The sequence below is a fragment of the Scardinius erythrophthalmus genome, assembly GCF_964197995.2.
Source record: "Scardinius erythrophthalmus genome assembly, chromosome: 8".
Classification (NCBI taxonomy): Eukaryota; Metazoa; Chordata; class Actinopteri; order Cypriniformes; family Leuciscidae; genus Scardinius; species Scardinius erythrophthalmus.
Genome location: NC_138228.1, coordinates 8,342,827 through 8,356,210, shown reverse-complemented (window position 1 = coordinate 8,356,210; position 13,384 = coordinate 8,342,827). Strand labels below are relative to the sequence as shown.

At 38.6% G+C, this 13,384-nt stretch overlaps 1 protein-coding gene across 1 annotated transcript; it reads right to left on the bottom strand.

Annotated features, from left to right (window-relative positions):
* Nucleotides 1-4,878: 4,878 nt before the first annotated feature.
* Nucleotides 4,879-5,977, bottom strand: LOC308694929 (leukotriene B4 receptor 1-like; the record flags this gene model as incomplete). Its single annotated transcript, XM_081372742.1, has 2 exons — nucleotides 4,879-4,925; nucleotides 5,239-5,977. The coding sequence occupies 2 exons, from the start codon at nucleotides 5,975-5,977 to the stop codon at nucleotides 4,879-4,881; spliced, it is 786 nt and encodes a 261-aa protein (XP_081228868.1).
* Between the last annotated feature and the right edge of the window lie 7,407 nt (nucleotides 5,978-13,384).

Sequence of the window (13,384 nt, the reverse complement as noted above, 5' to 3'; positions counted from 1 at the left end):
TGAACAGTTTAAAGTGTAATCCGGCTCAAACCAGCTTAATTTAACTGGCCATGGTCTTGACTAAGCCGAAAATACATGTCCTCCAGTAAAAATGTAAAACATAAAAATGACAGCCAATTCTGGCTCCATAGCTGTTACTTAATTATATCAAATGAATTATCAGGATGGCAGCTGTCCTCTCGCACCGTTGCTTGGCGCTAGGAGCGGTGATCAGGAACACCTGGTTGCGCAATTAGGAAATCCTACGAAGGCTACATAGTGCGTCCTTCGAAGGATGCAGCCTTCACATTGGGACACAGCTTGAGTCTCTGCTTGTGGACTTTTCCTGATCCCGTCTCCTTCTCTTTCTCTCTCCCACTTTGCTTCCTGTCTACTTACTTGTCCTATCATAATATAAGGCAAAAATGCCAAAAAGTTTTATTTTTTAAACAATAACAAATAAACCTTTACAGACCTCTGGTGAGCTCCGAAGTTGTTAATCTATGGATTTTGTTGAAGTTATCTGTTCGCATTATTTCAGCTTATTTTTTAAAATAACTTTATTTAAAAATGGAATTTGTGTTGAAATACTACATTACCCATGATGCTGTACAGAAAATTCTGCACAAATAGTTTTAGGCTTTACTGCACTTTGTTCATCTTCTATTTGTTTACCAATTGCAGCTAATGCATTTGAAGTCTTGCACATTTGCAGTAAATCATTTATTGGATAAATGGATAAAGTAAAATAATAAAGTAGCAACACATAAAATCAGTTAAGCAACAAGCTAAATAAATCAACTCAAACCAACTTTTGCAGGGTTATCTCCATTGTCAATCGCACTGTCCAAACCTCATTTTGCAGGAAGTCTCTTGAACTTGGTCCTATATGGCATCAATGATGTTGATGCACCCTAACATTCTTCCTCTTGATGTTCTTTCTGGTCTGTGGTTTTCACACATTTCTTTCTCTTATGTTCTTCCGTTTACTCTTAATGTAGCCCTTGTACTAAACATTTAGGTAAGACGACATTTAGGAATGAAAGTAACACCTTTTGTTTGAACATCGATAACTCAGTGATTTGTGCTAGATCTTTCAAAATTTGATACATGGTAGACACATTTGTCTGATACAAATACAACGTACTTGGACACTCAATCACAGATTATGTGAGTTAGTCAAACACAAAGAGTTCCGTTGTTACAACAGGCTGGGGATAGATGTAACAATGAAAGGTAATTTGCTGAAATACACACAATCTAAATTTATGCAAAAATGTTTTTTGAAGAACAAAGAATAATTAGTTTTGAATAAAGTAAACAATTTAAAGTAACAAAAAAACATTGTATTGTATTTCTTTAAGGACTTGATATTTAGCACAAAAACTATTGCCGTGTGTGTGTGTTTGTCTGTACTGTATTCTTGTCACATAACAGTTCAGTCACTAGTTATGTTGCCATCCACCTATTTTATGTGAATTTTGGGATATCACATAAAAACTCTGGATGGAAATGCCGAGATGCACATAATTCAACAAATGTGCACAAAAAATTATACGTGCTCAATTGATGTGGATAATGTTTTTATCCGATAAGACATGAGCATAAACTATGATGGAGTCATATTTACCGCAAATCCCTCAAAGTGCAACAAAAAAATCACATGATTTTGTCTTAACAAGGTATGTGATTTATATTTGGAATTGTCATAAGGGGTTGGTTGTAACATTTTTAATGAACTGTTTCAACTATCCCCACCCCAAACAGCCATAACTTATCTAACTGTTTTAGCATGTGGGTTTGAATTTAGCAAGAATGCAAAGCATCAAATTAAACGAGAGAAACAGTTTTAGATTATGCAAGTCAAATAACTGTATCTACAATACAATGATTGCTAGGGAGAAATAAATAAATCTTGATAAGATTTTTTACTTCATACTTATTTGGTCATAAAATGTACAATGTTGCTTACAGTAACATGCCACTTATCCAGTGAATTCAAAAGGGTGATGCGAGTGTATGATATTGATGACATCACCACAGCTCTTTTCTGACTTGTCAAACTGACAGTGTTACAACTGACCCCATGTGTTACAACACTCCCTGGTCTTCCCCTACCCCCTAACTCAACATATACAGTTTAAACCAGACAACCAGCCCAAAGCCCATTTAACTAAAATATTTATCTTATTTGAAATATTACATTAAAATACCAGGGGTACTTCAATAATTTAACAGCACATTTATACACACACACAAATATATATACACATATGTTACTCCTTACACAGAAGACATATTAGGGTTCCTTGAAGATATAGGGCCCTATTTTAACAACCTAAGCGCATGGTCTAAAGCGCACAGGGCAAGTGCACTTAGGGCGTGTCCGAATCCACTTTTTAAAAACGGATCTGCTCATGCATAAGGCGTGTGAGCAGACCATATACGAGACAAGCTGGATTCCACCATATCTTTATGTACACAATATTAATCTTTTTCTTTGTAATGCTTTTATTTTTTAATATTTGGCTAGTTTGTGTGCTGCTGCGCGTCCCTGTGTGTGTAATAAGCAGAGTGTACATGCATTGTGCACCCGCCTATAGGCGCATATTACTAATGCGCCCTTAAAATAACAAAAAATAATAATACTGCGCCAAAATACTTTTGTTGGTCAATGGCGCAGTCTATTTCAGTTGCCTCAAAATAGCAACACGCCAACAATGCGCTCGAACAAACCTTGTTTTCAGACGAGCACACCCATGGGTGCACAAATAGGTGCAAATGCATTTGCTATTTAAACAATGTGGCACAGGACGTGAAAAAAATAACTGTGTCGGGCTGAAACTAACAAAAAACACTTGCGTTGCGCCTGGTGCCGCATTGCGCCAGATTTTTGATATGGCCCATAATGTTCCAACAGCTCTGCTTGATCATTTACCAATGAAGCATATCAATAGCCTGACAAGCCAGACCCACATCAAGATGTTGGGTCTGGGAACACACCATTGGCACGGCTCAGTCCGAGGGGCAGGATAAACGGCTGTCTTTCAAATTCCCAAGCAATAGGATAGCGCTACAACCAACCAGAGCGTTTTCCCACCAGCGGAGCCAGTTGATTGATAAAACTTTTGCCGTATCCGGTTGGCAAAACTCAAAGCACATCTTCCTTTTTTTAAGAATGACTTAAGTGCCATTCTTTGCTCTTTTCTCAAAGAAAAGCTTAACTCCAAGTCTTCCAGAGTCGCGGCCAAAGACGATTCGAAAGACCGCTGTTCGCCATCAGCAGCTCTTCAGCAGCAGGGAATTCAGTGGAATCGTCATAACTCTGCTGTCATTATGTTAAGCCCACCCACCGACTCTTTACACGATGTGATTGGCCTGACTAGAGTTTGGTTTTTCCAGCTCGCAAGCCAACAGAGAGTTGCTAGATGACACTGGCTGCAAAATAAAATTTGCTTGGCTAGCATATGAATATTAATCAGGAAATTAAGATTCTTATCAAAGTGTTATAAGAATCTTTTAATTGTTATGTTGTGTTGCAAAAAGGAGAACACATTTTTAAGTCTCAAAATGTCTAGAGTAAGATGAAGGCAGTTTTTAATCAACAGGTGAGTATGTGGAACCAACACAATTAAACGAGTAATTTCTTGACTCTTGACACTTAAAAGTGTTATATAGCTCATTGAATCATTCTCATACTTAATACTGACAACAATGAAACCACTTGAGAGAGAACTGTCAGAAGACTTATTTTTTTGCACAAAAGAGGATATTGGTACAAGAGGATTACCAAACCTTACCAAAAGTAACACAGAAACTCAAAAAGAATGGTCTTGAAATCCCTGAAACAATCAGGCCTTCAATTTAAGCTTTCATTTCATGAGAGATTTTTGTTTGCTAAGAAAAGAGCAGGAGAAATGTTTCAGAGCTGGTAAAAGCTGTGAGAAGAGTGACTGTTTCATATCACACACATCACACTGCAGGTCGCAACATGCAGAAGTGAAATGCATTGCTGATGTCCACACAGGAACTAACACCTTGCCAATGCAAAATTAACTCATTAAAACATTTTCCATTTAGTCATAGAAACTAATTTTCCCAGGCCCATATTACCAAAAATAGAGTTCTGGTAATCCATACTCTGGTCTCATGAGATCAAATCGATAATTTTGGATCTAACAGCATCCAAGACGTATTACATTGCAAAGGGGAGCAGTGCAGTGAGAAGTTCCTAGTCCCCACAGTGGTAGCTAAGTTCTTATGAATGAGTGCTGAAGGAGTGAGGAGTTGTGCTAAATTAAAGGTGACATGAATTCACAATTCTCATTCTCCTTATTCCCAGTGTTGTTCAGCACTTTTTAAACATGACAATGACTCTATTCATTCCCTAGTGACAATCCTTCAATGGACATGCATTTCACCTGACCTAACACTATGGGCACCTGTGGGGGATTTTGCAGAGACAAGTTGAGCAACACACACCTCATCAAACATCAGGACGCTCAACAGAACAGATGTGAAAGCTTTACAACAATGGCAATAATGTCAGAGCAGTATAATATTCAGTATATTATATCAGAGCAGTATGAAGTTATGTAGGACATGTACTAGTCTAGAATATTACACATTTGCTGGATTTTGCAACCCTACATTTAATCAAATTTGGCTAATTACTTATTTTACAGATACTGATTGCATATGTATCACACTGTTTTTATTAATTATGTGCTTAATAGGTTTTAATTTTGTCATCTTTTCACAAATTGTGACAGTGAACATTAAGAAATAATTAAAAAAAAATCTCTTTCTCTATGTGATTATTTACAATGTTATACTTACTCTCTTCATGTTGATAAATATGACAGTATGTATAAATGGATGCATGTAAATGAAATGCAGTCAGAAGAATGTTGAATTTTGTTTCTCCATCAACAGCATGTGTTCATCTACAGCAAACCACACAAGAACAGCCATGAGGAAACAGGAAACATGGAAGTAAATAATCCAATCAGAAATTTTGAATCATTTCTTTCTGATACATTTTAGAATATTTCCTGAACAGACGGCATAGAGAAAAGGATCCAGACAGCAGTTTAGCAAAGCCAGGGCCTTGCTTGCATCACCATAAACTTTACGGAAGGACTCCAGTCGGCCAGAAACATCTGGATGAGATGCTTTAGTCAGAGTAGTAACTATATCAATCACATTGATGATGTGAACAGGAGTCCAAAACAGAAAGAAAGCCACAACGATGCTGACCACAAGTCTCTTCTTGTAAGTCTTCACGTTTGCCCCGATTTCTGGGTTTCTGGTCCTGTGGAGCTTGAGTTAGACTGGAGCTCTTGGCTTTTTGGCTCAAGCCTTTGTGCAACCAGAGATAACATGTTAACATGATCAAAAATGGAATGACGAACCCAAACAGGGTCTCAAGAAGCAAAACAGCCACTACTATAGACCGTGACTCCATTGTCCTCTGACATCTTTGCAATCCATCCTTGTGTTTGAGTTCTTGAGTGAAAAATATTGGTAGGGCAAAAACAAAGGCTAGAATCCAGATGCCAGTCAGATGAAGGCGTCTGTGTCGTCTTTCCAGTCTGTGCAGTAGCTTCCTGTTAGTGACCCTTGACTTGATGACATTGTGATAGCGGTGCACACTCATGGAGGTGACCGTCAGGACACCAACATACAGACTCCAGTGACCCAAGAAGAACAGGATCCTACAAGACCAAAGGCCAAGTTTCCATCCAAACAGTATTCCACACAGCACAACAGGAGCCAAGCAAAGAGGCAAAGCATCAGAGACAGCAAGGTTTAGCATTAGGCTTAAGGTAAAGCTAAAATTTTTGTTCCACTCACGAGCAATGCTGATGATTACTGCGATGTTGCTTGGCAAACCCACCAAACAGCACAAACCCAGAACTACAGCAGGAGCAATCTGCTTTGAACCCACAGCAGTGTTGTTAGATGTGGAATTGAAACTTACGTTGAGCTCCATCATGATCAAATTTTTTTTGGTCTGGAAAATGCTGAATGTAAGTTATGACTGCTTGAAGAACAGGGGCTATGTCGACTCCTCCCACTTCTGTAAACTAAAACTACAGCTTTGCTCTTATCTCAATCAAGGGAAAAAAAATTATTCATTAAAGCTCCCCTTTGACTCGCTATATATATGTTCATCTAAACCAAACAATGCAATTAAAATAAAAGATACAGAGACAACATTTTGAACTCACACTTCACCCTTAAAGGGGTCACATGATGCTATTTTAAACGTTCATTATTTTGTTTATTGGGTGTAATAGAATAGGTTAACATTTTCACATACTGTACATTATTGTTGGTTGTTAATCGATGGTATATGATTTTGTTGAAGCCTTCTGTTTGCATTATTTTTAGCTTATGTCTAAAATAGCTGTATTCTTGTGGTTTGTGGTTTTCAGATGTTTCTTCCTCTTCTGTTCTACCTTTTACTCTTAATGAAGCCCCTTTTGCAAGCTGCAAACATTTACCTCATATGCTTATTTTTTAAATAAAAAATATTTAAAATCGTCTTATTAAGCTTATAATAATATACAACACCATGGTAATATCTCACTACTTATAGGATGTTCTTAATTCTAAGTTTTACAGTTTTTCTCAATCACTTTGGCTCAATTCTCAAATGAGTTAGTCTCTCAAAACAATAAGTTCAGATTTCTGAACAATTAGTTTCTGGTTCACAACATATTTGAATTTCTTATTGATTTTAACAAATTGCATGCATTTTGGCATATATATGCAAAAAAGTAAGTACATTGTCTTCAATTTGAACAATAACTAAATGCAGCCAAACCACAAGAAGCCTATTTAATTTTTTCCAAGGCCCATATTACCAAAATATAGAATTCTGGTAATCCATACTCTGGGATACTTTGGTCTCTCATGAGACCAAATCAATAATTTTTGGATCATATATGAATGAATGCATGTATGAACTGCAGTCAGATGAATGTCGAATATTGTTTCTCCATCAACAGCATGTGTTCATCTACTGCAAAACACACAAGAACAGCAGGGATAATTATTTTTTTCTGATACATTTTAGAATATTTTAGAGTCCAAAACAGAAAGAAAGCCACAACGATGCTGACCACAAGTCTCTTCTTGTAAGTCTTAAAGGGTTAGTTCACTTTGAAATTAAAATTTGGTATGTTTTAGCTTACCTCAAGGGCATCGAAGATGTAGGTGTCTTTTTTTCCGCAGTAGTTTCAATTTTGATATTTTTAGGTCAAACCGTTCTTGTCTCTCAGTCATTTGATAAAGGTCTATGGATACTTTCTCAAAGAGCATGCACAGAGTCCAAATTAAAACAATTCCCCATCGTCCAAATTAAACAATTCCCCATCGTAAGTACACATTGATGGCCTAAGACATGAAACGAGCGGTTTGTGTGAGAAAACGAACAGTATTTATATAGTTTTGACCTCTTATACACATCACACGTCCAAGTGATCTGAGGGCGCGAGCGCATCCTGCTGTGTGTCGTGTGCGCAGACTGGTGCATAGATATATACACTAGATGTCGCCTCGTCTATGGCAGTTCATTGGAACGAATGTCTTTAAGGCGACATCTAGTGTATATATATCTATACTGCGCCCTCAGATCAGATCACTTGGACGTGTGCTGTGTATAAGAGGTCAAAACGATATAAATACTGTTCGTTTTCTCACACAAACCACTCGTTTCGTGTCTTAGGCCATCAATGTGTACTTACGATGGGGAATTGTTTAATTTGGACGATGGGGAATTGTTTTAATTTGGACTCTGTGCATGCTCTTTGAGGAAGTATCCATAGACCTGCATTCAATGACTGACAGACAAGAACGGTTTGACCTAAAAATATCAAAATTGAAACTACTGCGGAAAAAAAGACACCTACATCTTGGATGCCCTTGAGATAAGCTAAAACATACCAAAATTTAATTTCAAAGTGAACTATCCCTTTAACGTTTGCCCCCTGATTTCTGGGTTTCTGGTCATGTGGAGCTTGAGTTAGACTGGAGCTCTTGGCTTTTTGGCTCAAGCCTTTGTGCAACCAGAGATAACATGCTAACATGATCAAAAATGGAATGACGAACCCCAACAGGGTCTCAAGAAGCAAAACAGCCACTACTATAGACTGCGACTCCATTGTCCTCTGACATCTTTGCAATCCATCCTTGTCTTTGAGTCCTTGAGTGAAAAATATTGGTAGGGAAAAAACAAAGGCTAGAATCCAGATGCCAAACAGATGAAGGCGTCTGTGTCGTCTTTTCAGTCTGTGCAGTAGCTTCCTGTTAGTGACCCTTGACTTGATGACATTGTGATAGCGGTGCACACTCATGGAGGTGACCGTCAGGACCAAGCGGGAAGGAAGTCGACCGGAAGTTGAAGTCGGCCGGGTGCCGCCATCTTGAGCGGAACTTCACTTGCGTTAGCAATCCCATTGACTTCCATTCATTTTGGCGTCACTTTGACAGCGAATAACTTTACATCTGAGGCGTTTGAAGACTCCATTTGTCCATTTTTTATTTCTAAAGAAACACGACAATGTATAAAATGCTCCATTACCTTGTAGCTTATGTTATGGCCCCGTAGAAGCAGTTTTTGTAAAAGTAGGCTAACGATTGCGTCATAACCACGCGACTCTCTGTCGCACAGTAGAGAGATTACCGTATGGACGGGAGGAGAAGCTCCGTCTCTGCAAGATTCGGAAGGGAATGATTCAGATTTCTCTTGGCACAGCTACTAGAAGACAGACGGGTTGCTCAGTGCTAAGAAATCGCTGAAAACGGGCTTCACTTGTCTCAACTGAGTTCCAATGGGGTCGCTGTGTCCATTTCTTTTACTGTCTATGGTCAGGACTAGGGGTGGGCGATATAGCCTCAAAATTATATCATGATATTTAAAGAATATTTGCGATAATGATATTTATGACGATATAAAAAAAATTAGAATTTCTTTTTATTATTACATTTATCTCACCAAAGTGTTTGCTCACTCATTGTGTTTTTACAATTAGGCAATTTTGTTTTTAAGAGTTTACACAACACAAGGAAGCTTGATTTCAATCTTTGAATTAAATTAAAAAAATTAGCAAAAAATATATACAAAATAATAAAGATACAAATAAAGATAAAAGTTTTTGAGTAGGTCCGTCTAACACTATTCAGAAATACTACAGAAACTGAATAAGGTAATCAAATGTAAAATAACACTAGCCCTGAGTCCTGACTAAATTAAATACATAGGCTATTAATTCTGATTCCTTACAATGAAAGCTATCTTTTGTTGTTTTGACGACAACAACATTAATGACAGACACATATGGCTGCTGTCACTTTTAGAGCTAGTGCCCGGATCCATTACTGTTATACTGTCTGTCACACTGTCACGCGCGTTTTATGGTTATTTCAGACATAACCGACTGTTTACGAATACACTGACCATGACCGGAATTTTTACACAATTTTACACGCGAAAAATAACTTTTGTTACTCGCGAGCTGTTTGTGAGGCGGCTTACTGTATACATGCACGCAGAGTAAACATCTCTCAGAGAGCGCGCGAGAGTAGTTTAAAATCGCAAATGTTTAAACTGATGAGACTTAAAAAGAAGTTAAAATGCTAAACTTTAGTTACGATGCAAGTGACAAAAGATTCCGTCATGTCCTGACTGCTAAACACAAGAGTGTGGTATTGACGCTTGACTTGTGCAACCCATTTTGAGAGCGAGAGAGAGAAGACGCGGCACCGCTGAACACTCACCCGGTTGGTAAAATCAGTGTTTGCGGGGGAATTTTCCGCATTATAACTGGTAGACCTGCGGGAATTATTAAAATACTTTTGAAGTAGCTCCTTTTTAGGTACTAAATCGTCATTGGAGGCTGACTTGCTGCTCTCGCGCTCAGCAGGTGTTGTTGTTGTGCGTGCTAGGGAACGTAATGCGCCATATCAGTGATATCGCGATATGACACTTTTTTATCATGTAAAAATTTATACCGGTATTATCGTGGACGGTATGATATGGCACACCCCTAGTCAGGACACCAACATACAGACTCCAGTGACCCAAGAAGAACAGGATCCTACAAGACCAAAGGCCAAGTTTCCATCCAAACAGTATTCCACACAGCACGACAGGAGCCAAGCAAAGGGTCAAATTTATTCTGTTACAAGATTAAAGCTGCAGTCTGTAGCTTTTCCTCTTTGTCGCCATCTCTGTTTGAAATATGCAATTGCAGTCATTCACGGAATTTTCAACTTTATGCGAATTTTTAACTTTGTGCCTCGACACAGCACAGCGCGGATGAACACGATGTTTTGAGGAGAATGTGTGTCTCTCCGTCACCGCGCCGGTGTGGATACCGTCATTCAGAATCACAGATTCTACTTTTTGGAAGTATGACCAACATAAGAGTTTTCACCGGAAAATGTCATCTGAACAAGTAAGTAACATCCACTTTTGTTCTGACCAACTAAGGGGAAAAAAGCATTGCAGTAAATCGCGCTGATTAAATCTAACGATCGCTTATCATATCACGTAAAACTGCGCAAATTATACTTTGTTCTCAAATTGTAGTGTTAACAACATCAGCATTGCGTAACTACATTTAATGCCCTTCCGATATTTATCCTTGTTTTCGCATGGGCCCGGTTGCACTCTCTTTTTTTCTGTAGCCACTCCGAAGTCCGAACAAAGTCTTTTGCATTTTACAACGGGTGAATCTTGTCACTGGTGATTGTCGTTTGAACCTTTCTGGATCCACCATCAAATTAATAAGTTTAATTATATCAAGTGCTGTGAGAAAAGGCTATAAATCTCCACCTCCAACATCCTCACACGCAGTATAGCCTACTAGCCGGGACTCCTTATTTATGTGTAAAGATGTGACATAATGATGCAAAGACATGCTCGAATTTCCCGCGGAAATCCACCAGTACCACTGGAATTAAAAACATTATTACAAGCTTACCGTTTTGAATCGAGCTAAGGCAAGCAGATAGTTTTGAACACTGGCTGGTTATGTACTTGCTCAAATTTGGTTTGGATAATTTTGAACCCAAAAAAGTTACAGACTGCAGCTTTAATTATGTCATTATACTGACATGATCTGACATTGTTCTGTCTTAATTGTATATTTAATTCATTTATTTAACTAGTAAATTAGTTTGGTCTTTTTGACCCTGTTCCTTTTTCTCTGGGCCACACGTTTATGATACTCCTCCAATGGCAATGAAAGGCCCACCCAGTAGAGATGGTCAGGAGCTCTATGACACTCCACCTAGTGTGGACAAGAGCCAGCTGCACTACCAACAAACGGTAACAATTATTCTTTGTCTCCATGCATGACTGACACAAATTAATTACACTCTAGTTTTATGTACACCTTTGATTTGGACATTAATGGGGGTTGCAGACACTTACAAAAAACTAGTAAACTAGTTTAGTAGTTTTATACTGCAGGCATACTTGTAAGTTTTCTTTAAGCAAACTTAACATCATACTTATAGTTTACTATTTATATATTATTTTTGCACTTTAAGTACACTATTATGTTCCTATTTAGGTATTAATATTTGTGGCGGATGTTGGTGAGCCTGGGCAGGTTAGTTTGTGTCTTTATTAAATGGAATTTGTTTACAGTAAAGAATACACAACAACATTATTTTGGTTTAATAAACTTTATTTAAACTTTCGTTTGGAATTCAGTGTGCACACTCTTTAACGTTTAGTTTGATGAGTTTATTCTTACCGTTCTTTTTATTTGTTTGTTTGTTACGTCTGAGTCCCGTGAGCTGGTGCACTGACCCCCTTTTTGTGTTAATTGGTGCTGGTCACCAATGTATAAATTTGTTAATTGTTTCTGTATGGGAGTGGTGTTCTGTGAGAGAACAGGTCCTGTAGTCCCTAGACATCTGTAATTGTTTAAGAGGCAAATGCAGTGACTCATGTTTATTGTATTGTAACATTTCGTCTAGTATTCACACCCAGACTAATTGCCACAAGATTTATATTAGGGAGGGAACCACTGGCTATGGTCTGTGTTAGTTCAAATACTCAAAAAGACAAGAAATAGATGCAATAATGAGTATTATTCACAAAAGAAAGAGGTAAAGAATACATACGATCATCAATACATGATAGAAAATCACACATATAATACCCAGAGTCAAAACATTTCAACATATAAGGAAAAAGTCACGCATCAACAACATTATTACAAAAGTAGTGCAAAAGTTCTTATCTGGATAGGCAGAAATGACAAAGTCCTTTCTGCTGTACTCAAGTGCACAACAGTCTGGAAATGAAATGGCTGGCACCAATCCGATATAATCCGTCATCAAGCAACAAGACTTTTGTCTCTGTACATCAACCCAGAAGATAACGAGGAGAATAGAAGTAAGGTGTCCTGGGGTTAAACAGTCCTTCTGAAGTACAATCCTCCTGGATATTATCAGGAAGGACTAAAGAGTCCTTCTACAAACAAGCAAACAAAAATCAACATCATACCATATGTGAATCCACACAGGCCAAAAATAACTATAAATAAAACATACACAAAACACCAAATCTTACATTGACTGAGCAGAAAATCCCCTAGATTCCCAGTCTGGACTCTATGAGTGGTACGCCATGCTGTTAGTCCCCAAACACATCTAACGTACTTGGTTACTTACGTAACCTCGGTTCCCTTAGAGATAAGGGAACGAGTACTGCGTTGAAAACGCTGTGGGAAAACTCCTTTTCTCGAGAATATTAAAGCCTTTATTTTAAAACGCATTGCTGCAGCACATGCGAGAGCTAGAAGCTCGCGTGAGCGTGCTGATTGGCTTGTGCAAAGCAACTGCACGAACCAATGGCGGATCAGCAGAGGAGCGCGGACCAATCGGGGCGCTTGGCACTCTGCCAGAGTCAAGCGCGCGAAACCGCACGTGACAGAAGAGTATAAATACACAGAGAATCCTCCATTTGACAGGTTTAAATCGACTGAAGCGAAAAGACACCTGCCATAAGAGACAATAGCACGGCAAGGCAACGCAGTACTCGTTCCCTTATCTCTAAGGGAACCGAGGTTACGTAAGTAACCAAGTACGTTCCCTTACGAGAACGTTCTCTCGTACTGCGTTGAAAACGCTGTGGGAACACTATTTAAAACGCCGTGCTTGTCGTCTTTGGCCAATCTGACTCACCGAGAGCTCCAGGAAGTACAGAATAGCCTAGGATAAAGAGACCGAATCTTCAGGCCCTTAGATATCCAAACAGATAAAGCTGGGCCAAGGGCCAGTCTTAAGAATCCCACAACTCAAGATGACAACCAGTGTCTGAGTCAAAAACTAGTCTGGGTCCACAGAGCCAGCGTTAGATAGAGACTACTCATGCCTA